General features: G+C 39.6%; 1 protein-coding gene across 2 annotated transcripts in view; it reads right to left on the bottom strand.

The window, feature by feature from the left end:
* MEMO1 (mediator of cell motility 1) overlaps nt 1-20,842 on the bottom strand; it is a 127,291-nt gene extending 106,449 nt beyond the window's left edge. Inside the window, exons 1-2 of one of the 2 annotated variants that reach the window (XM_059188688.1) lie at nt 20,742-20,842; nt 19,999-20,076 (exon numbers count right to left, since the gene is read on the bottom strand). In XM_059188688.1, the coding sequence (XP_059044671.1) occupies nt 19,999-20,059 (61 nt within the window). In that variant the 5' untranslated portion in view covers nt 20,060-20,076; nt 20,742-20,842. Of the gene's footprint in view, nt 1-19,998; nt 20,077-20,741 lie in introns of those variants that run through there. The other variant, XR_009357398.1, reaches the window with a different exon arrangement.
* Nucleotides 20,843-25,911: the final 5,069 nt, after the last annotated feature.

Below are 25,911 nucleotides of genomic sequence, written 5' to 3'. Positions count from 1 at the left end.
CTTCACAAAACTAAACACTAAAATCTTCTACAAGAATATAAATTTTCGGGGCACCTGGGTGGCTCAGTGGATTAAAGTCTCTGCTTTCGGCCCGGATCATGATCCTGGGGTCCTGGGATCAAGCCCCACATCGGGCTCTCTGCTCAGCAGGGAGCCTGCTTCCCTTCCTCTCTCTCTGCCTGCGTGACTCTCTGCCTACTTGTGATCTCTGTCTGTCAAATAAATAAAATCTTAAAAAAAAAAAGAATATAAATTTTCAGATTTTATACTTAAGATTTATAATGAGACAAGATGAACAAAATGAAATGTTTATTTAAAAACATTCCTGACATTACATACATGGCTTTTATTATCTTTTCCACTAGCAAGCAATTATTGAACTCCTTGTGTGTAAGACACAAACTACAAAAAGAACCAGTGACAGCCATTTCCATCAAGAGGTTTATCCAGTTGGGGAAATAGCTATATAAAACAAGATAGGCTAAAAATACAGTGCCTAATGAGGGATTTAAGAGTTCAGATGAAAGAAAAGTGTCAGGAAGAAAAATAAATTGGGTCTTAAGGTCTTAAGGTAGAACCAGAAAAGCAGAAGATGGCAGGGTATTTCCAAACAAAAGGAAGCAATAAACAAAAACACAAATGTGGAAATGACCATCTCAGTTGCATGAAACAAAAGCCCGCATAGTTGAGAAAGGGGAGCTAGAAGAAGAACCCCTTAAGCGGACATTAAGGAGTTTGCTTGAAGACCCTTAGCGAAAGGAGCCAGCTAAGCCACACATTGATTCTTGACCCACAGAAACTGTGAGATAGTAAGTATTATTATCCTAAAAAAATTTTTTTAAGTTTGCTTATTTCCCATATAGACCATGGATAACCACTGAAAACTCATACACTTGAAAATGTGTTTTAATTACAAGACAGCATATTAAAACATTGTGCACTATATAATTTATACAACATACAGGGTTAAGAACTTTACATATTTGGGAGTTTTTTATGATTATCTTGCTTTTATCGATCTTATGCCATGAAATTCCACAAAACAGAATGTTTTACAAGTTAAATGATTCCCTAACATTTTACTGTCAAAGAAATATATATGTTTAATTGTCTAAGATGTTAATTTACTAAAAGCCTTGTATGGGATGCAATATGGAATGGTACTTAAGAGCTCCAACTGTGGATCGAGCTGGTTGGAACACTAGCACCAACAATGTGGCGCTGAATAATCTAATCATTTTCATGGGCTGTTGTACTAAAAGAGAAATGCAAGTGCAAACGCCTGACATACAGCAAAGACTCAATATATGCTGGCTATAATCATTCAAGAGACTCCAGAAGCCCCAGCATATGGAGCATCTGAGGGTTCATTTGTACTTACCTACTACTTCCCAAATTTTTAGTAAGACACTACCATGTATTTAGTGAATACTTCCTGATTAACTAATATGTACAAAGCAACCATTCATTACTGCCAGATGGACAAACTGGTAAATAGACTATACATAAATCTAAAACACAAACTGTCTTAACTCAGTTAAAAAATTCTACAGGGGCGCCTGTGTGGCTCAGTAGGTTGGGCCGCTGCCTTCGGCTCAGGTCATGATCTCCGGGTCCTGGGATAGAGTCCCACATCAGGCACTCTGCTCAGCAGGGAGCCTGCTTCCCTTCCTCTCTCTCTGCCTGCCTCTCTGCCTACTTGTGATCTCTCTCTGTCAAATAAATAAATAAAATCTTAGAAGAAAAAAAAAAATTCTACACCATCTACTCCACAGGCAATTTTATAAACCAGAAAACCCAAATATGTATATGATATTTCACTTAATCTAGCTGAACAAAGTTATTCATATAAAGTCCTTAATTATTAACAAATTCATAGGGTGCCTGGGTGGCTCAGTTGGTTAAGCAAGCAACTCCTGATTTCACCTCAAGGCATGCTCTCAGGGTCATGTGATCTAGCCCTATGTCAGGACACACTGAGCATGAAGCTTGCTTAAGATTCTTTCTCTCTCATAAATAAATAAACAAATAAATAAATAGGCCATTACCTTTTCTATTCAGTTTAAGATATATAATGAATAGCCAAAATAATTTTCTTCCATATAATCTCTTCACTTATTCATTCATATATTTATTTAATGAAGTTTACAAAATAGTCCTATTTCACACCGAGACTATTTCTGACACTGGGGCGACAACAATAGGAAAAGCAGGTCTGTGTTCTCAAGGAGCGTGTATTATAGAGAAGGGAGGCAGACAGTAAATAGGTAAACAAAGTAACTTCAAGTTTCGATCAATGCTATCAAACAGAACTATTACTTTGTAGCCACTCTGTCTAGTAGAGAAGACAGAGTTTAAAGATTTTGTTTATTTATTTGAGAGAGAGAGAGTACTAGTGGGGGGTGCAGAGGGAGAGGGAGAAGCTGACTCCCCACTGAGCAAGGAGTCTGACATGGGGCTCAAACCCAGGACTCTGGGATTATCATCTGAGCCAAAGGCAGACACCTAACTGACTGAACCACCCAGGTACCCTGAGAAGACAAAAATTAAAAAAAAAAAAAAAAAAAAAAAAAAAAAAAGGGCAGGGAAGGCACCTCAAGTATCTAACAACTGAACTGAGACCTGAAGAGTAAGAAGAGCCAACTGGGGGTGGAGGGCGCCTGGGTGGCTCAGTTGTTGAGCAACTACATTCAGCTAGGGTCATACTCCATGCTCCTGGAGTGCAAGGATCAAGTCTCAATCGGACTCACTGCTTAGCAGGGAGTCTGCTTCTCCCTGACCCTCCCCCGTCTCATGCTCTCTCTCATTCGCTCTCTGAAGTAAATAAAAACTTAAAAAAAGAAAAAAAAAAAAGACTTGGGGGTAGAAATTTCTAGAAAGAGAGAATAGCAAGTAAAATAGCCCTGAGTAGAGAGTTCACCATGTTAAATGAATCAGAAAGAAAAAATAATCAGTTCCACAAATCCTAGTAAATAAGGGGGAGATGACAAAAGATAATGTACAATAGGCAGGAATAAGCCAAATCATGTAGGCTACCTATAATCAGAAGCTTAAATACAAATACAAATACAAATACAAAAAAAAAAAAAAAAAAAAATCACTGAAGCAGGAATCATTAAAGCCATCAGTTACATCTGATTTCCTTGGTTTGTAAGTTCTAAAACATACTCTTACAGCATACTAAGAAATATAATTAAATACATAATTTAGAGATAACTTTATCATCATATATTTGGCAAGTTAGTGTTAGACAAATAACTAAGAGTCATGAGCATTTAGTGAGCTCCTGCTGTGTGCCAGATGCTGCTTTGAGTGCTAGAGATACAAAGATGACAGCAGTGATGTCACCTTTCACTCTGAGCAATAAATACAAAACTGGTAATGGTGATGTCATCTACTCTGAACAGTAAATACAAAACTGATGATGGTGATACCTTCTTCTACACTAAGCAACCCAGTTTTCTTCCTAAAGGCTCAAAGCAGTAGTTCTTTATGTAGTGTATTAGAACCATCTTTGGTGTATGGTAAAAATGCAGGTATCTGGGTCCCCCTTAAGCAATTCTAATTCAGCAGATTTCCAATAATCCCTCTCCACAGAGGTGAAAGAAGTATATCAGAATCACTTATATCACTGTCCTCTAGAAAATCAGGTCAAAATGAGTGACAAAAGCAGTATATAATATAGTACAGGATATACTGTGGAGGGGTGGGGAGTGTATATGAAGATAAACAGTCAGATTGACAGTCACTACAATAGAGAACTTGGGGGGGGGGGGTAGGAGGGTTAATATAATTGCCAAGGAAAAGCAAGGATTTCTATAATCCAGCAGTTCTCAAAGTAACATCTGCAGATTCCTGGGGATCTCTGAGACCCTTTCAGAAGGTCTATCAAGTTAAAATCATTTTCATAATAATACTAAAAATATTATTTGCTTCCTTCACTGTATTAACATTTGCTCTGATGGTTCAAAAGTAGGTAAAACTGCTAAGCATCTTTTTTTTTTTTAATTTTATTTGAGAGAGAGAAGCATGAGCAGGTGGGTAGAGGCAGAGGAAGAGGGAGAAGCAGGCTCCCAGCCAAGCAGGGAGCCCCATATGGGGTTCAATTCCAAGACACAAGGATCATGACCTGATCTAAAGGCAGACACTTAAATGACTGTGCCACCCAGGTGCCCCAACTGCTAAGCCTCTTATTAGCAAGGGTACTAGACAATATTAGCAGCCATTACATTCTTCGCCACCACACACATAACTTAAAAAAAAAAAAAAAAGCCAGTTTCATTTAGGAATGTCTTTGATGAACTATAGCTATAAATATGACATATCTCAACCCTTGAGTACACACTTTTCAATATTCTGTGTGCTGAAATGGAGAGCACGATGGCTGTCTCAAAGGAAAGCACTTACATGACTGAGTTGTAAGCTGACCTAGCCACTTTTTTATGGAACAACATTTTTCTTGAAGGAATGACTGACAAATAATGGTTACTTAATCTTGGGCATTTAGCAGAATTTCCTTGAAAATCAACAGTGAGCCTATCATATCAAGGAAAACAACTGTCAGTATATATTGCTGACTATGAATTCAAGCTTTGAGAAAACGAAAATTCTGCAAAATTTGTTTCTACCATTAAGGGCTTAAAAGCTTCCCAAGTCAACTAGACTTTTCTGATAAGAATGGTGATACTAACAAATGTGATTCTTTAATGATGAATGATAACATTTGCAAGATCGGCATAAACCAAGGAACAAATATTTTCCAAATGTCTAATGCATGTGTTATAAAAATTCTGCACAGATATAGATCCACTTTAAGTGGAAGATAGACAGATCTTATGAAAACAGTAGAAAAACTTCATTACTGGGGCACCTGGCTGGCACAGTCAATTAAGTGTCTGACTCCTCATTTTGGCTCAGGTTGTGGTCTCCGGGTTGTGAAACTGAGTCCCATGTTGGGCTTCACACTCAGTGCAGAGTCTGCTTGAGATTCTCTCTCCTTCTCCCTCTGCCCCTTCCACTTGTTCAGTCTCTACTCTCTCTCTCTCTCTCAAATAAACAAAATCTTAAAAAAAAAAAAAAAAAAAACACCTTCATTGCTAGGATTTCAAATTCCAGATTGGAATTAATCTTTCTAAAACTGCCTTTAGAAGCACACCACTCTGATACTGACAATCTCACAGGTATATTAAATATGTATAATTCATCCCATGTTAACTGTATTTCAATAAAACAATTTTTAGAAACCACAAGTTTAGTTTTAGTGTAACATCATAAAAGGATATACACAATTATCTGAAAAGTCCACTAAAATACTCTGCCTTTTTCCAATTCATATCTGTATGAGGCCAGATTTTCTTGATATGGTTCAGGTTAAAAATACATCACAACAAAATGAATGCAGTAACAGATATGAGACTCCAGTTGTTTTCTATTAAGCTAGACATTAAAGATATTTGCAAAAATGTAACAAATGCCAATCTTTCATATTGTTTTGGAAAATAAATTTACTTTCATTAAAAATGCTATTAATATTAACATGTAATGGGTTTTTATTTTTAAAATATTTTAAGTAAATATTTTAAAAGCTCAGTTTTAGTTTCTAATTTGGCAAATATTGATAGATATAATTTGTGATTTTTTTTAAAGCTGTTTGCGGTAATCAGTCATTTTGGGGAATGTAAAGGGACTCTACTCTCAGCCTGAAAAGTCTGAAAATAACTGTTGGAGATCTAATAATACATTATTTAGCTATTTAGATATTCAGCTCTGGGTCATCTTACTGAATACACCATAACAATCTTCTTTTGAAGAATGAGAATAAGCAATAACCAAAAAGGAGGGTGTGATAGGTAGAATGACTCTCCATGTTACAACACAAAAATATCTTCAATTATTAAATTTGTTAAGTACAAAAAGTACAGAAAAATTATACAATATGCTATATACTACTATTTGCTGAAAAGGTATAGGAAATGACGATATATTCATATGTGCTTGTATATGCTTAACAAATCAATGGATGCTCAAGAAATTGATAAAAACACATACCTATTTAAGAGATGGGGAATATGAAACATACAGGGGTGGCAATGGAATGAGCCTCTTAATTAATCCCTTAATTTTTAAAATGTCTGAATGTAGTCACAATATTTTTAAATTTATAATCCCATTTAAAAGAAAATAATCCTAAACCAATATTAAGCTACAATTCACATGTATTTTCAATTTCTAGGTTGCCCTAATCTCAGGGAGGGAGAGGGGGGAAGCTGACTCTTTTTATTAGCTCTGAAGAAAAACAGTATGGCTCGCCACTAAAAACTTATCCCAGAAGAATAAGCACTGGTCAATCTGATTTCTAGGACACAATACAGAAATGTTTTTTAAACCTATAAATAAATTTACCATCTGAAAAAGCCAAAACAGCAATAAGTAATAAGAAAATATTCAGGTGAAACTAGCAGTTATTTTATTAACTTTTTTATACTTAAAAGATGTCACTGATGGAATTAAATGCAAATTCAGATATTGCACATGACAAAAAAATCAGTGAACATGAAAACAAAGTAAAATAAAAATTATCTGAGGCACCTAGGTGGCTCGGTCGTTAAGCATCTGCCTTAGGCTCAGGTCATGACCCCAGGGTCCTGGGATCGAGCCCCCCTCCACATTGGGCTCCCTGCTCAGCAGGGAAGCCTGCTTCTCCCTCTCCTACTTCTCCTGAGTGTGTTCCCTCCCTTGCTCTCTGTCAAATAAAATCTTTTTTTTTTTTAAGATTTTATTTATCCATGTGAGAGAGAGAGTGAGAAAAAGCATGAGGGGAGAAGGTCAGAGGGAGAAGCAGACTCCCCATGGAGCTGGGAGCCCCATGTGGGGTTCGATCCTAGGACCCTGGGATCATGACCTGAGGAGAAGGCAGTCACCCAACCAACTGAGCCACCCAGGTGCCCTAAATAAACAAAATCTTTTTTAAAAATTATCTAAAAGGAAGCACAGAGAGAAAGAAAGGAAAAAAAAAAATAATTCCCAATTAACTAGAGGACAGTATCAAGCTATTTAACATACTTTTAACTGGAGTCTAGAAAACAAAGGGGGTAAAAAGAAAAAATATTTGAGGTAATAATGACTAAAATGACAATTTTTCTAAATTTGCTGCAAACTATAACCCAAGGATCCAAGGAACTTGGCAAATTCCAAAAAGGATAAACTCAGAGATTACTCAAAGGCACATACACGATGATAAAATGGCAAGAAAATGGTAATAAGTTTAAAAAAAAAAAAAAGCTTAACACAACCACAAGAAAAGAAAAAATCTACTCTGTTGAAAGAAACAAATATTTTTTTAAAATCTCACAGAATTCTCAGAAGCTGTGCAAGCCAAAATTCAATATAATATTTATAAAGTGCTAAAAGAAATACTGTCAGGCACCTGGATGGCTCAGTCAGTAGAGCATCCAAGTCTTGATTTTTATTCAGGTCATGATCTCAGCCCCTCAATGGGCTCCCCCTCAGAAGGATCTGCTTGAGATTCTCTCTCTCTCTCTCCCCTTCTCCCCTCCTGCACATGTGCACTCTCTCTTCTCTCAAATAAATAACAAAATCTTCAAAAAAAAAAAAAAATTAGTCATTAGAGAAATGCAAATTAAAACCATAATGATAGAACTTCACACTCATTAGGATGGCTATTATTAAAAGGAAAAAACAAGTGTCCACAAGAATGTGAAGGAAGTAGAATCCTTGAGCATTGTTGGTAAGAATGTAGAATAGTGCAGCTGCTGTTAATATCAGTTTGCTAGGGGCACCTGGGTGGCTCAGTGGGTTAAGCCGCTGCCTTCGGCTCAGGTCATGATCTCAGGGTCCTGGGATCGAGTCCCACATCGGGCTCTCGGCTCAGCGGGGGGCCTGCTTCCCTTCCTCTCTCTCTGTGATCTCTTCCCTTCCTCTTTCCTACTGTGATCTCTCTCTGTCAAATAAATAAATAAAATCTTTTAAAATATATATATATCAGTTTGCTAATTCCCCAAAGAGTTAAATATGGAATTACAATATGACCCAGCAATTCCACTCCTAGATAGATACCCAAAACAACTGAAAGCAGGGACTCAAGCAGATACTTGTACACCAACATTTATAGCAATACTATTCCCAAAGCCAAAAGGTACAAACAACCCAATCATCTATCAATAAGTAAATGAGGGGTACCTGTGTGGTTCAGTGGATTAAGCCTCTGCCTTCAGTTTGGGTCATGATCCCAGAATCCTGGGATCAGGCTCTCTGCTCAGTGGGGAGCTTGCTTCCCTCTCTCTCTCTCTCTCTCTCTGCCTTCCTCTCTGCCTACTTCTGATCTCTCTCTGTCAAATAAACAAATAAAATCTTTAAAAAAGAAAAATAAGAAATAACATTCTGATACATGCTATGCTATGAATTAACCTTGAAAACATGCTAAGTGAAGTAAGACGGACAAAAGGACAAATACTGGGCGCCTGGGTGGCTCAGTGGGTTAAGCCGCTGCCTTCTGCTCAGGTCATGATCTCAGGGTCCTGGGATTTTGAGTCCCGCATCGGGCTCTCTGCTCAGCAGGGAGCCTGCTTCCTCCTCTCTCTCTCTGCCTGCCTGCCTCTCTGCCTACTTGTGATCTCTCTCTGTCAAATAAATAAATAAAATCTTTAAAAAAAAAAAAAAAGGACAAATACTATATAAGTCCACTTAAATGAGGCACCTAGGATAGGCAATTCATAGATAAGATAGAATGGTGGTTGCCAGGAAATGAGAGGAGTCAATGGGAAGTTAGGGTTTTTAATGGGTACAGACTTTCATTTGGGGAAAACATGCTAGAGATGGATGTTGGTGATAGTTGCAAATTTTATGAATGCACTTAATGCCACAGAAGTGCACACTTAAAAATTAGTAAGATAGACAATTTTGTGCTGTTTATTTTACCCCAATAAAAAAAAATTGTCTTTGTATAACTAAGGCCTTGCTAGATAGTTCACATTAAGAATGTGATTTATGGTAAATGCCTGTTTTTGTTTTCCTGGTACCCTGGGCCACACTGTATCACTATGAGATCTCCAAAAGAGAGGAGGGCTGAAGACTGATTAGCTGAGGTAAGTCACAACCGTGCTTCAAGCCTACAAGACTGCCCTGCCAACTGTTCCCCAATAGTACCCCCCCCACTGCCCCCACCACCGCCGCCACATAAAAACCCTGGATACCAAAGCCCAGATGAGCTTCCCCAGTTGGCAGGACTTCATTTTGTTGTCATGCATCACTGATGAAAGAATTAAACACTGTCAGAGCAACGCCACTGAGAGGACAACTAGACCCTTACACTTGTTTTCTCCTCTATTCCACTGTATGTACTTTTTCCTTTCCTCGATTTTAATCTGCACCTTTTCTCTGTAATAAACCATACTTGTAAATATAACAGCTTTTCTGAGTTCTCTGAGTCCTTCTAAGGAATCATCAAACCTCAAGGTAGTCTCGGTGACCCCTGACCCAGAGAGAAAAGCAAGTACCATGCAAACATTAACCATAAGAAAGCTAGCCTGGCTTTATATTATAAAACAAGGAATACTTCAGAACAAGAATTACTACCAGATACAAACAGGAACATACATAATAACAGTCAATTCCAGAAACAATCCCAAACATGTAAATCAAATAGCAGAGATTCAAACTATAGGAAACAACAAATCAACAAAACTAAAAGCAACAATACACAAATCCAGAATTATAGTTGGAAATTTCATCACTGCTCTCAGGAATTAACATAAATAATAAAATAAGGAAAATCAACAGGATCATAAAAGATTTAAATACAATAACCCAACTTAACCTAATTAACATTTAGGAAGCATTCCACCCCACAACTACAGAAAACATACATTATTTTCAAATGAACACAGAACATTCACCAAGATAGACCATGTAATGAGCCATAAAACAAGTCTATTGTTAGTTGTCTGGGCCCAAGGGAGAAAAACAGATGCAACATTTCCTAAACTTATTTGACCATAAAGCCTTTCTGCAAAGGCATCTCCAGGGACTACTATTTCTCAGAACACTTTGGGAAAAGCTATCCCACCCATTTTCACCTCTTCCTATTTCTCCTCCTAGTTGTAACTAGCAAAATAAGGGAATCCATAAAAAGATCCTTTCCTTGGCTACTCAGCTGGAACTAGCCAATCTTATGAAGTACCTGCAAAAGTCCTAAAGCAGGAATAAGCCTGACATATTTGGGAAACAGTTAAGGGACCAGAACAGCCGGAACAGCATAAAGGATTAAGTGCTAGGAGATGAAATCAGAAAGTTATGCAGCAGAGGTCAAAGCATGTAAGACCTTCTAAACATCAGTAAAAATTGTGAATGTGATTTTAAGTATGAGGGGAGGGCTTTGAGAAAAGAATATTATCTCATTCATATATTTAAAAGATATCCCTCTCAAAAAGTGAAACAAGATGAAACCAGAGAGGGAGACAAACCATAAAAGACTCTTAGGAAACAAACTGGTGGTTGTTGGTGAGTGGGGATGAGGGAGGATGGGGTTGACTGACTGATGTTGTACATGTTGTAGTGAGCACTGGGTGTTGTTTAAGACTGATGAATCACCGACCTGCACCCTGAAATAAATAATACATTATACATTAATTTAAAAATTAATTAATTAAAAATGAAAAAAAAAATAAAAGATCTCCCTCTCTCTGCTGTGTAAAGAACAGAATGGAAACTAGGCAACCAGTAAGGAAGCTCTGGAAACCATAAACAATGTCAAAGACTACAGCAGCGTACACCAGACTTAAATGTGTATGTCAAAGAAAAAATGCCCAGTTTTTTCTGTAAAGAAAACTGTGCTGAGACATCTTTAAGCATTTTCTTTACCTGGCTCCCAGGATATCTCATTCTCCACCTACTGAAATGCTTAATCTGCCTTCCTTAAGTGATCTCCCTCATCTCCCCAACCTGTTCAGGCTGGAAATGTTTTAAGGCTTAGGTTATGAACCTTTTTTCTAGCTATTCTCATTCTTGTGGTGATTTCACCCAGACACTTGGCTTTGAAAGCACCCATGGGGCGCCTGGGTGGCTCAGTAGGTTAAATAAAGCCTCTGCCTTTGGCTCAGGTCATGATCTCAGGGTCCTGGGATGGAGCCCCACATTGGGCTCTCTGCTCAGCAGGGGGCCTGCTTCCTCCTCTCTCTCTCTGCCTGCCTCTCTGCCTACTTGTGATCTCTGCCTGTCAAATAAATAAATAAAATATTTTAAAAAATAAATAAATAAAATAAAACCACCCATCTGTATAATGATAATTCCCAATTTTACATCTCCAATCTAGGCCTCTCCCCTAAACTCCAGGCTCATGTAGCCAGGTGATTGTAAACATCTTAAAATTTAACAAACCAAAATTGACATCCTAACCTGCCTCACCCCATTTTTTTTCTAAGTCCTCCCTACCTCAGATGGTAGCTACTCCACTCCTGCAATTGCTAAGGGATAAACCTTAAGAAATACCCATGACTCTTCCTCTCACAGCCCACTTTCAAGTACGGCAGCAAATCCTTTCAGCTCTACCTTCAAAATCTATCCAGTAACCAACCACTTCTTACCCACCTCCCCTGCTATTACTCAGTCCAGTTGGACTAGAGCTTTCCCCTCAACTGGTCTCTCCAGTTCTGCCCTTGCCACAGCCTTCACCACTCCCCAAGGACCAAAATAGCAGTCAAATGGTTCTAGTAAATCTGAATTAGATCATGTCATCACCTGCTCAAAACCTTCCAAAAACTGCTCAACGAAAGCCCTTACAGTGGTCTTCAAGACTCACCCAACCACATCACTTCTGTGCCTCTGCTCCAGCCACTTACTTTGAACCTCTTATCACACTGCTCTGTCCCAGGTCACTTCGTGCCAGTTGCCAAGGACTCCTCACTGTTCCTCAAACACTCCAAGCCTGCTTTAGCCTCACGACCTTTAAACTTGCAGGACCCTCAGCCTAAAATTATTCCAGCCCCTAAAATCGTCTAGAATGCAAGGCTCACTCTCTCATCTACTTCAAGTCTCCACTCAAATGTCACTCAAGTGAAGTCTTCCCTTTCAATGTTATTTAAAAAACTGCAAACTTCTCTGCCATCCTTAAAACTCTTTATATACCAGCAAGCTCTGCTTTATTTGCTTTATTTTATTTTATTTTATTTTATTATAAAGCAAATATTATATACTTTCCTGTATCTAATATACTATATATTTTACTTATTTACCTTATTTATTGTCAGTCTCCTCCAAATAGAACACACACTCTAGGGATTTTTATGTTTCATCTCCTGTTACAAAACTAGTCCCTAGAGCAGTACCTTTCACAAAGAACTCGGTTTATTCAATATTGAATCACTGAATGTTAAGTAAAGCCTCTCCAGAAATGTCAAGTTTTGCTAGGCCCAGGGCACCTGGGTAGCTCAGTCGGTTAAGCATCTGCCTTTCAGCTCAGGTCATGATCTCATGATTAAGCCCCACATCAGGCTCCCCACTCAGGGTCTGCTTCTCCCCCTGCCCCACCCCCCCTCCACTCATGCTCTGCGCCCTCTCTCTCTCTAATAAATAAATAAAATCTTAAGGAAAAAAAAAAAAAAGTTTTGTTAGGCCCGAATCAAATTCTGGGACTAGCTTAATTTAAAAAAAAAAAAAAAAAAATCCTGTGTCAGTATTTATATTCCAAGAATAATATTCAATATTCCCAAGTGTTTCTAGTCACACTTTTATTATTCTATAAACTAAGATATTTACTTAACAATTACAGAGATGCTTACTGATTCCAAACAATTTGACTTCTCTCTTACTCCAGCATCACTACAAATAGAAAAAACGGCAGACTTCAGCCAGAAGTCCTTTGTTCAAATCCTAGCTCAACATTTATCAGTAGTATGACTCAGGCAGTTTTAGCCTCCTCCAAATCTTAGTTCCTCATCAAAGATAGCAAGGAGCGGGTAGATTAAAGCCCTATCTGCCTTACCTATCCTATACCTAATCACAGGATTATTGTGAAAATCCAAAATATATAAGAAAATGCTTTATAAACCATAAATCATATACAAGTATAGGTAAACGTCAAAAGTTTGAGAAAAATCTGAAATGGAACAGAAAAAGTCAATGTTTGGGAGAGCATATCTCACCATACCTCCTGGAGTCAGACTGCTTCCTGGAGTCCCTCTTCCACTTTCTACACCTTAAACAAGTTAGTCAACCTCTCTCAGTCATTGTTTCCACATCCATAAATGGAGATAATAACCTTGTAAGATCCTTTTGAGGATTACAGCTTATATACAAATATATGTAATGCACCTATGGAATAAGCTTAATGAAAGATACTTTTGTTATTCATTTTTGTCTTTCAAAAGGACAAAACCCCTAAAACAGATAAATACAAACTACACCATGGAGTTAGGAAAGAAGATGTTTTATTTGGAAATCATATGAGAAAAAAGAAGGAAAGTGAAAAAGAGCCAGAGGTAATCAAGCAATAATCTCAACAGTTTGCCTATTAAGTTTATTCTTTCTTTGTCTTGCCCTTCTCCAAGTAAATCAGCAGGATGAAATGCAAAGAAAAATCAGCATACAAAACACCACATTTAGTAATCCAAAAAAGTTAATTTTTAATCTAAATATATAATCTCTTTTCTTCAAAGAAGAACATTTTTTTCTTTTATTTTTAATTTTTTATTTTTTATAAACATATATTTTTATCCCCAGGGGAAAGAAGAACATTTTTATTAGTTCTTTAAGCTTTTACACACCAATATGTATTTTGACACTCGATACTCAAGGCACATATCAAAAAAATAAAACAATTGTGGTTTTCCAACTACAGAACCAAGATATATTTTATTAAATGTTCAGAAATACGGCAAAATGAATAAAAACAACTCAAAAAGTAAAACTGCAATTAAGATATAGATTATACAAATGTTTCAATAATGTCCTTTGAAAGCATTTCACTTTCTAGGACACCAGTAATTATAAGAGGTACTACCAATATAACAACCATTTTCACGGGGAGATACGGGGGCAGGGGAGAACCCCCACATTAAACACATACTTGGATACAAATAGCTAACGTAGTTATACCAATTTCAAGAACATTAAAATGTAATGTATCCTTTTGGGATGCTGAAAATGTTCTATTTCTGGATCTAAAGGGCAGGTTAGAGTATGTTGAACTTGTGTACATTTATCACACTGTACACTTGATTTGTATACTTTTTTTACTTGATTTGTATCTACATTTAGTTCAACAAAAAAATTTATGTAATGTACCTACTCCATACACATACAGCTATCAACTGAATGAATTCTTGATCTAAATACAAAAGGTCAAAGGATAAAGCCTTTAAAAGAAAACATAGAAAAGTAACTTCATGACATTGACACAAGCAGAGATTTCATAAATGGAAACAAAAAAGCACTAACCAATTGATAAATAAGACTTTAAAATCAAGCACTTTGATTCACCAAAACACCAAGATCCTGGAAGAGCTAAGTTAGAGTTGAATATACCTGCAATGCACATAACCAACAAGACTGTAACCAGAATATGTTAAGAACTACAAATCAATACGAAAAATAAACAGCCTAACAGAAAAAGGGCAAAAGGCTTAACAGATACTTCACAAAAGCAGAAATCCAAATGGCCAGTAACATGGGGTCCCAAATATGAAAAGGGACTCAACCTCATTAGTCATCAGGAAAATAAAATTAAAACTATATGCAATACCATTATGCACCAGTCCAGAATAACTAAAAATAAAAAGTCTGACAATAATAAGTGCTGACAAAGAGACAGAACAACTAGAACTCTCAAACATTGGTAGTGGGAGTGTAAATTTGTAAAAACACTTTCCAGAACTTCAGCAGAATCTACTAAAAATGACCATACCATAACCATGACTTAATAATTCTACTCTAAAGTACATAACCAATAAAAATGCATATACATGTTCATCAGGGGAAAAAAAGTACAAAAATGTTCATTGCAGGGGCATCTGGGTGGCTCAGCCAGTTAAGCATCCAACTCTTGATCTCAGCTCAAGTCTGGATCTCAGGGTCATGAGTTCAAGCCCTGCACTGGGCTCCATGCCTGCACTAGGTATGGAGCCTGAATACATACATAAATAAATTCATTGCGGCAAAACAACCAAACATCCACCAACAGTAGAATGGATAAGCTATGGTATATTCACATAACAGAATACAGCAATGAGAAGAAACAAACCACAAGTGTTAATCTCCTAAATTTAATATTGTACAGAAGAAACTCAAATAAGATATACTTTATGATTCTGTTTTATGTAGATTTCAAAACCAGACAAAACTTTTCTACTGTTAGCAGGAACACAGTAAGGGTTGGGGATTCCAGTACTGATATGTTTCTTGAGCTGGGTACTAATTAAATAAATGTGCTTATTTTGTGGAAATTCATCTAGTTGTACATTTTTCTTCATGGGATGTCACGATTCTATGAAAATCTTAGATAAAATGGGGACCCAGCTGGTGAATCAGGATTTCTAATCCTTTCCCACAAGCAACACTCTTCACCGATACCATACTCAGAGACTTAACTAGCAGTAGTCCTTTATCACCCCCACTGCTCTTCAGGATTGAAATAATCAGTATCTTTGTCCATAGTTCCTTTATGCCAAGCACTTTAACATTCATTCATTCATTCAAATACTTACTGAATACCTACTATGCACCTACTGTGCTGAGTACTTAAGATACAAAAAATGAGCAAGACAATGTTCCTAGCTTCGAGGAGTTCCTACCCTTACTGAAGACCACACACATGGAGGCACCTGCGTGGCTCAGTCAGTCAAGCATCCAATTCTTGGTTTTGCTTCAGGTCATGATCTCATGGGTCATGAGCAGGAAGTCTGCTTGAGATTCTGTCCCTCTGTCCTTCCCCTCACTCATATGCACACTCTCTCCCTCTTTCTCTAAAATAAATAAATCTTTAAAAAAAGAAAGAAAGAAAAAGAAGACGACAACCACACATACATAAAACCAAATAAATGTACAGAGATACACACAGGACATTATGGAAGTACAAAGGAACAACAAAAACATCCTGGGAGAGGTCAGGCATTAGGACAGTCTTCGTGTGGGTATGAACACCTGAGTGTTTTTAAAGGAGTGGGAATTATCCAGGCATAGTGCATTCCAACAGAGCAAAGAGCTTGTGTAAAAGCACAGCGTATTTAAAGAAACAACTGCAGCTGCTACATGTTGCTTAAGGGTGTTAAAAACAAGGACTGGGATGGGGTGAGAAGGAGTGGCCCAAGAGATAGAAGGATGCCAAGTCATGAAGAAATTTAGACCTTTCCAACAGGCAAGATGGGTTAATAAGATTTATGCAAAGGAATTATGTGGTCAGACAGATTATTCAGGGAGTGATGTAGAGGATGAACTGAAGGAGGGTAAGGCTGGTAGAAAGAAGGCTGGTTAAGAGGCAGTTATAACTGTCTTGACAGAAGATAGTAAGAGCCTAAAATAAAATAAAAGCTATACAAAATATAGAGAAAATACAGAGTTTAGACACATTATGCTGCTGGTCTAGAGATGGCACTTTGAAAACCCCTAATCTACACTACAGGTTGGCATATTTTTCTCTAAAGAGCCAAATAATAAATATTTTAGGCTTTATGGGCCACAGGCAGTTTCTACTACACTTCTTGGTTTATGTTTGTTTTTAAACCCTTTGAAAATTACAAACTGTTCTTAGCTAGTAGACTTGACCAAGATAAAGGCTGTAGGTTGGATTTGGGCTGCGGGCATAGTTTGCTGATTCCTGCTATACACGGGTAAAGAAGTGAGGATTAACCTTCCCAGGAGATTAATTAGTTCCCTACTCAGAAACTTCTCCCTTGGTCCTGACTGCCTGCTGAGCAAGTCAAACCACTATGCTGCACAGCACTCACAGGCATCCATACTCTAGCACCAACCTACTCCTCCGGGCTCAAGAACTATATACTCCAGTACGAATCTTACATTCTTATTAAATTGACCTCCTTACATTATTTGCCTCTGTATTTTGTGGTTTTCCCCAATGTTCTTTTCTCCTCTCTAACCGAACTAAACACCATTCCTTCAAACCACAATTCAAATCCTACTTTGAAGTGATTCCATAATCCTCAGAACTCCTAAAAGCACTACCTCAATGGATCCAAAGTTTATTTGCTATCTTATGACTTACTTCAAATAAACTGTAAATTCTTTGAGAACAAAGAACAATTTATACTTTTATCAAAGGGCTAGCATATAACAAGAGATAAATAAAAATGAAAGCATATACGTGTATATATACAAAACATATACTTAAACACACACACACACTCTTTTTTTTTTCCTCTGAGCTAGCTATGTAACTGAAGCAAATGTGATTTCACCCTTACTTATAACAGTAAGTGAATACTTTAATTCTGTGGACATTATCTGAATGCTGTAGGAAGGATAGAATGACAATCCACAATCACATCTGTCTCTCCTATTACTCAAGTTTTCAGAGCAAGTTCACTAGGGAAACAATAATAACAGGAGTAAAAGTTTTCCATTGGTCAATGTTACCAACATAGGCACACTGCGATACTATTAAGTAAGTTACTAGACGAAGTCCAAGTTTACTTAACTATTTTTACTTCATTTATTTTTTATTATTTATTATTATTTTTAAAATATAAAATAAGTTATATATTTTTTTAAAACATAAAATACGCTTTAACAACTACATTGCTTTAAATTCACCCTTTATTACTACTTAAGTTTAAAATCACACATAGACACACACACACACACACACGCCACACATGCTTTGAATTTTTTAACAATAAGTTTCTCTAGGACAATTCAAATTATCAAAATGGCATTATTGATTTCACTGAGTATTTAGGGAAAGAAGATTACATTTCAAATTTTTAAGAAAATAGTCCATTTTGGGAATTGTTGAATCACTATATTTTATAGCTAAAACTAATATAACACCGTAAAAAAAAAAGTAAGAAAATAGTTCATTTTCATTCACTACTGATAAATAGCTATGATCAGAGAATGTTCTGAGCTGGATTAAAGGATTCTTCTTATAACTGAGATTACTGAAGAAGTCTTTTCAAGTCCAAAGTGTGAGCCATACTTTATTTTACTACCCAAAAAATATTCAAGAATCTATAAAAATTCCTCAAGAATCATTTGCCCAAATTTCAAGGCAAACTACATTAAAAAGTATAAAACACTTATAGAAAGATATAGAAAAGAAAACCAAAAGAAATAAATCAAAAGTTGGCCATGAAAGTGAAAACTGAGACTTGAAAACACATTGAAGAAAGCAGCTTACTGACTTGTAACCCAGAAAAGACAATTATGCATTGATAAATTGAGTATTAATAATGCACTTAATGGAGGACAAGCCCAGGAGCCAGGGACTCTTCTATTTCTCAATTTCTGTTCTGCCACTGGCTAGTACCGAGTCTTGGGCACATCCCCATATGCAGAACAAGAAAAGCTTAACTGACATTCTCAGACTGTGGGAATTGATTAAACGTTTATGAAGTACTTTAGGATCATGAAGGGAAGCCAAATGTCACTTGCTTAGTACAAAAATACAGCTACCTATTAGGCTTGCAAATCCGATCATTAGGATTCTTTTGTGTCTACTTAACACAGCAAATCTTCAGTGAGTCAGTAAAGTGCATGTATATGGGAGTACGTTTAGTAACTTCAGAGAAATGAATTTTCTTCCAAATCTTTGTTGTTTCACAAGCCCTGTCACTGCCCAGCCCAACTATGTGCAAAAGGAAACATGATGCGATCCACAGTAAAGTTAGCTCTAGTTATTGACAAGCCAACAGCAAATGACTGAACACTATTAGGAATCACAGTGGAACTTTCTTTGTTAACTTACCAGAAATGTGACTCCTGAAAGTAATCCCAGGAAACAGTCGTCCTAACAAGACGTTCGTTAAAGGGAAAGTCCCTAGGCTTTCTTACATAAAGACGTCTAAAATGTTTGCAGACAGTGTCGACAGAAGGCTGAATTCGCGCAGACCCTAATCTAATTTCGCTAGGTAGTTCCAGCACCTGCTCGGTGGTGAGCGACTGGAGACTGGCGAGGCTGCTGAGCAAAGTGCTGATGCCATCTCCAGCTGCCCCTTTCCGCGAATGACAGTAACAATGAAAACACTGACAAAAGAGCTGGGAGGCCACCCCAAGCCACTGCTTGGCAATACTTCCACCCTACCCCCAACACACAGGAGCGGCACAGCCCAGAAAAGGGCCTCCTCTGCCAGACCTCGCAGGCGGAGACCTCGTCTCTCGTCTGGCAGCGTGAAAAAGTACTACTCGGCACTCCTTCCCAGACAGCCGAGCACCTGAAAGGTGAGGGGCACGCTGCCCGTCTCCGAGCCGCCGGCGGAAGAGGGACAAGACTTCTCGCAGGAGACGGGTGAGCGGAGCCCGCGGCGCCCACGGCCAGACCCAGAGAACCGCCCGGGTCGCGGGCGCCTCTCGCACCGCCGGCGGGGAGCAACCGCGAGCTCAGGAACGCGCGTCCCTCCCTCGGCTCCGGGTGGGGGAAGCCGGGCTCGGGCGCCCGGGCGAACCGTCCTCCCGGGGGTGGCAGCGCTCGGCCGCCCGCTTCCCCGGAGCCCCAGGAGGCGACAAGTCGGCTCGGGTCCGGGAGCTCCAGGAGCACCTTCTTGCCTCGAGCCCGGTCCCGAGGGAGGGCGCGGGCTGCCAAGGCGGCGACTCTCCCTCTCGCCCAACTCCGGGGCGAGCGAGAGGGCGTCCGGCCCCGGGCTGCCCGGCGGGATGCCACCCGGGTGGGGGAGGCGGCCAGGCCGGCCTCCGGGCCGCTCCCTCCCCACGCGGTCCTCCCGCCGCCGCGCGGGGCCGGGCCGCCGACCTCGGGCGGCCGGGCGCCGGGCCAGGCGGCGGCGGCGGGCTGACGGGCCGGCCGGCCTGGGGCCCTACCTGAGGCTGTGTACCAGCTCCCGGCGTGACTGGCTTCCCGGCAGACCACTCGGTTGGACATCTTGGTGCCTGTGCCGCCTATGGTGCACGAGGATGAATGAGGAGGCGGCGGCGGCGGCGGCAGGAGCGGCTCCGCGAGGGGACGAGACACCACGGGCCCAGCCCAGGAGGAGGCGGCAGCGGGGAGGGGATCAGCCCGGCCCAGGAGGAGGAGGAAGAGGAGGAGGAGGCGGCGGCCCAGGAGGAGGAGATGGCAGCCGGGGCGGTGGCGGCGGCAGCAACAATCACCACAAACTCCGGCGACCGCCGGAAGATGGGGCCCGCGGCGGCTTCACCGAAGCCCGGAAAGCCCCGGCCCCGGCCCCCGGACTCGCCGCTGCTCCCCAGCCGCGGCTGGTTCTGCCGAGCCGCCCCCACGGCCCCCTCCCCTCCCAGCTGGCCTCCCCGAGCCACCGCCGGTGACCCCACCCCCGTGACTCCGCGCCCGCCCCCTCCCCCCACCCCCCACCCCCGGCAGGGCCCTCCTGCCCGCCCGGCCGCCGGCCCGCGGGCCCCGCCCCGCCCCGCTCCTCCTCCAGCCGCGCGGCGAGGTTAACGGCGGAAACCGGACAGGCCAGACGGCATCTGGGGTCGGGCGGCCCCGCGAGGAGGCGGCGGCGGCTGCAGCTCCGCGCACACAAAAGCCCAGGGCCGGGGCCTGAACCGGGGAAGGCAGACCCAGAGAAGAGCCAACGCTTCCTTACTCGCCACTCTAACGGGTCCTGCCCACTGAGCATGCCCAGCAGCCGCGGCCAGGCCCGCCGAGGAATCTCAACGTGCGCGCTCCGCTCTCCGGGGTTTAGCGGCAGCAGCGGCTGGGCGGGGGGGGGGGAGCTGCGGGCGGGGCGGGGGGGGGCGGGAGGCAGGACGCAGCCGCAGGGCAAGCCCCCTCCCCCAGCCAACTTCCTTAAATGAAGAGCACCGAGGGCTCGCCGTTGCGGCTTTCCAAGAGGACAGTCCGTCTCTTCCTCCCCCCGACCTCCTCATACACACGAATCTTCAGTGGATTCACACCCCCAAGGTCTCAGTCCCAGGGATGCAAGCCTGTGGCCACGCTGGGAAGTTCATTTGTAGAAGCAGGCACATGGTAGTGTGCCTGTGGTCTCTGCAAATGCTAGTTTTTGCTTCACGGGGCCACCCTTACCACCTAATCTTGGCTTTGACACTGTAAACATTTATCTTGTTTCATTTTAGACGGATGTAGGTGCATGCCTTAACTCCCTAATTAGATTCAAGCGTGATATAGCTACCCTGTTATTCTCATCTATGAAGAGGGGATAATATATTCGAGAGCTGTCCCTAGGATTACAAGAGTTAATAAATGTAGAGCCTGACACAGTATGCATACAACAAACATTATTTCCAGCCCTTCCTTCTCTTATAAATCCCACTATTTCACATAAGTGTCAGGAATAAAGAATTACTTTAAAATTACAGAAGAATCACAGGAAAGTGGGGTATCTTGGACCTCGGAGGAAGCGTTATGAAGTAGATCATTCCAAAATTGGGAAGAAAATAAACGAAATTTGCATGTCTTTAATGAAAGATTTGGGTTAAAACCATAAAATTGTTATATCTGCATTTCATACTAAACAGTTCATTGGTAGAGTTCAAAGCAAATATCGGGCTGCCTGATATTCAAGTTTCCCTAGCGCCATAATATATTTATTTTTAATTTACTGTCCTGTTCCCACCCCTCCTCCCACTTTTTCAACTTTAAGCCCCAAGGATCTTGTGTGAGGTCCCAGGCATAAAAGCTTCATCAATTACTGGAACATTTCTGACTTTCGCACCTTTTCTACAGTTATTAGATTAAATATCCACCGTTATGTATTTCTTTACTGATTTTTTAACCCTCTCACTTTGCCACTAACCTGCCAAAATAGCAACATGTAATGCAGAAAAAGACAAAAAGAATGTGCCAAATAGCCGATTTAAAGATAACAAAAAGGCGGGTTGCAACTCTAATTCCACCATACTTTTCCCGGAGCACCAAAAATCAGTGGTAAATGATGGCATGGTAAACTAGTAAACTTTCATCATAAATTTCAAGAAAAGGAAAATGGTCGATATGGTTGACATGGCATTGATAAGCAGTGATAGCTCTTGAAGTTAATGATTCCTGATTCTGTTTCTATGACCCAAAACAAGGAGTGGAAGGGTCACTGGATACAATGAACTTCATATTTCATATTTCAGCTTCATATTTCAGGCTGGTCAAACTAGAAAATCAGATTTGAGTCATGACTCTGTTCCTCACCAGCTGTGATCATGGGCATCTAGTAATATAACCTTTTCAAGCCTCAGTCTTCTCATCTGTCAAATGCAAACAGCAATATCTGACTCACAGGCTTCCTGTGAGAATCATTTTACTTAAATCATTTTAATTCACTTTACTTAAAGTGAAAATATTCTGAAAACAATTTATAAGCTGATCTTTGTTTCTTATCATTATCCTCTGCTCCTAGCAACAATCCTAGGACTCATTCCAAACTAGTAACCTAATTTAAATTTAAGCTTCCTCCCTATGAAAATGTTCTGTTAGAGGCTTCTTTCCCCAAAGGATTATTCTTACTAGTCAACCTGTTTGGCAATATGTACAATTCCCATATTATTAACAATTTCCATTATATCCACCAGGGATTCGGGTTTGACACTCCATTAACAGTCATAGCAAAAGGTAAGATGGAATTCCTCAATAAGAGAGTCCTTATAAAGCAGACTTTCATAAGGCGCCACTAGTCCTAGAACCCAACATATGTTCTAAAAAAGCATGTCCTATATTCACTGCATCAGTCTGTATTAGCAAACAACTAGCACAACCACAATATCCATCAATATGAGACTTAGTTACATATCCACCCATTAGAAAGAATAAGGTGGTGCTGTATACTGGTATAGAGAGCTTAAAAAAAAAAAGGAAAAGGCAAATTGCAGAGCAATGTATAAAATATGCTACCATTTGTGTAAAAATAAATACTTTAAAAATATATTCCCATACACTTGCATATACACAGAATACTTCTAGGAGGAAACACAATAAATTGGTAACAGTACTTGTTTAGGTGGCTTAGGTGCAAGGATGGATAAAAGATTTAAAATTTTGGGTATCTCTGGAATTTCGTGCCACATATAGTACCTAAACAGACAGACACACACACAAAACATCTTTAGGCTTGATTTCTGGAATCTAAATGGCAATAGTAAATTGAACATTTTTATAATTTACTTATCCATGGCAGACAGCTTGAGGAGTCCACTAAATACTAAAAGCCCATACCCAAAAGATATTCTAGAATAAAACCACAGAGTTTTGAAAAAAATCAAGGCTGAGAGACAAGTTTAGCATAAAGATGCTATTTTGATTTCAATTAAAACTGGTACTCTAAGAAAGACAAACACTATTATGATTTCTCTTACATGTAGAACTTAAAAAAACAAAACGAATGAATAAACAAAAAAGCAGAAACAGACCCATAAACACAGACACAGAACAAACTGGATGTTGCCCGAGGGGAGTTGGGAAGGGGTGGGAGGTGCATCTTCCAGTTATGGAATGAGTAAGGCACAAAGGATGAGAGGCACAGTATAGGGAATACAGTCGATGGTATTGTAATAGCATTGTATGGTAACAGATGGTAGCTACACTTGTGAGCACAGCATAACTTACAAAGCTATTGAATCACTATGTTATAAACCTAAAACTAATGTAACATTGTGTGTCAACTACACTTCAATTAAAAAAAAAAAAAAAAAAAAACCCTAGGAGTGCCTGGGTGGCTTAGATGGTTAAGCGTCTGACTTCGGCTCAGGTCAAAATCTCAGGGTCCTGGGATAGAGCCACGTCAAGCTCCCCGCTCAGTGGGGAGTCTGCTTCTCCCTCTCCCTCTGCCCCTGCCCCTGCCTCTCCTGCTTGTGCTCTCTTTCTCGCTCTCTCTCAAATAAATAAAATCTTAAACAAAAAAAAATAGTACTCCAATCTAACATTGTTTGCCCTTCCATCAGAAGCTAAGCTTATTAAGTAATATTCATCAAACATTTAACTATGTACCTGACAATGTATATATTGTACATATTTACAAAATACATATTTTTTGTATTATGTACTTTACAAAGTACATATTTAGTGATTCTTATTAAGATAAAAGTCTGTTCACTCCCAATTTTTTAATAAATTTTGTAAAACTTTTTTCATATTTATTGTTAATATTATTTCAAATTTCCAGAAATGAAATAATAGTTAAAAGATTCTAAGGGTTTTATTTTTAAAGCTGATAAGAATTTTTTTTTTTTTTTAAAGAAAATACATATTCATTACTGCCTGGCCCCTTTATATCTGGTGACCCATTTTCCACTATTATATTACTTTCCTACTTTTTTTTTTTACTGGTCAAACTCAGCAAAGACCAAAATACCAAGAAAAGTGAAAGGTTAAAAGACCTAGAATGCTTTCAATATATCCCATCATTATTACTTCTGTCCATCTTTTTTAGCTACCTTATTCAAGGATAGACTCTTGAAAGAAATATGTTGAAACTATTCACTTAGCTCCCCTAAATTAATGGAGATCCACATAATGGAAAAACACTCATTTCATATCCCAGAAGTCCAATTTAAATGTAGAGATTTTTAAATAAATAGATTCTCAGTGATAGCCATTTGCAGCTTTCGACTTGGTCCCTTATTTCTACAGTGTGATATATGTATCAGGCCTCCCAATTTGTTAATGCCTTTTTGGAATCCAGTCCAGAAAAATACCTGGCTATAATATTTTACACTACCCCTACAGCCATTCTATCATGTTTCTAACAGGAAGTTATCAATCTCAAAATCCCACTATACCTTCTCCTAAATGAAATTTAAGCAAAGGTTCAATATTCTTTCCATAGGATCATCAGAATTAAGTAAACAATGCTGTCATTCTATCCAAACCATTTTTCTTTTTTTCAGTTCAAGGTCTCCATTTCCCCCTATGAATCTATGCCTGACTTGCTCTACTGGTCCTCCCACTAACCTACCTACCAATGTAATTCAAGAATTCACTTTATAGGGGCACCTGGGGCACCTGGGTGTTCAGTGGGTTAAGCCTCTGCCTTCCACTCAGGTCCTCATCTCAGGGTCCTGGGATTGAGCCCCACATGGAGCCCTGCATCCCATCAGGCTCTCTGCTCAGCAGGGATCCTGCTTCCTCCTCTCGCTCTCTCTGCCTGCCCCTCTGCCCACTTGTGATCTCTGTCTGTCAAATGAATAAATATAATCTTAAAAAAAAAAAAATTAGGTGGAATGCTTTAGAAAGATTAAGTTAACTGTCAAATCAGAAGCAGGTAAGAAGACTGAAGGCTGGAGAAAAAAAACAAGAAAAAAAGCTTAAGGGGCGCCTGGGTGGCTCAGTGGGTTAAGCCTCTGCCTTTGGCTGAGGTCATGATCTCAGGGTCCTGGGATCAAGCCCCGCATCGGGCTCTCTACTCGGCGGAGAGCCTGCTTCCTCCTCTCTCTCTCTCTCTCTTTGCCTGCCTCTCTGCCTACTTGTGATCTCTATCAAATAAATAAATAAAATCTTTAAAAATAAATAAATAAATAAAAGCTTAAGATTCTATAAATTACTGCTCAAATGTCTAAAAGCATACTCTACTCTCAAAAACCCTGATACTAAATGTGCAGACCATACACTACAGGAGTGGTTTGAGGAAGAAAAATGATACAGAATTCCCATCAGAGAACCCAATCACAGAGAAAAGATTGGAAAAGAAATATTAACAAGTTAATATAGATTATTATGTTTAAGTTTAAAAAAGAAACTGTTCAATGTCATTTATGATTTCCTACCATGACTCACTTTTTCATTTACCAACTAGATATAAGGGTTTCTACTAT

This window comes from Mustela lutreola, chromosome 9 (assembly GCF_030435805.1).
Source record: "Mustela lutreola isolate mMusLut2 chromosome 9, mMusLut2.pri, whole genome shotgun sequence".
NCBI classification, from domain to species: domain Eukaryota; kingdom Metazoa; phylum Chordata; class Mammalia; order Carnivora; family Mustelidae; genus Mustela; species Mustela lutreola.
This window is presented reverse-complemented; position numbering and strand designations above follow the sequence as displayed.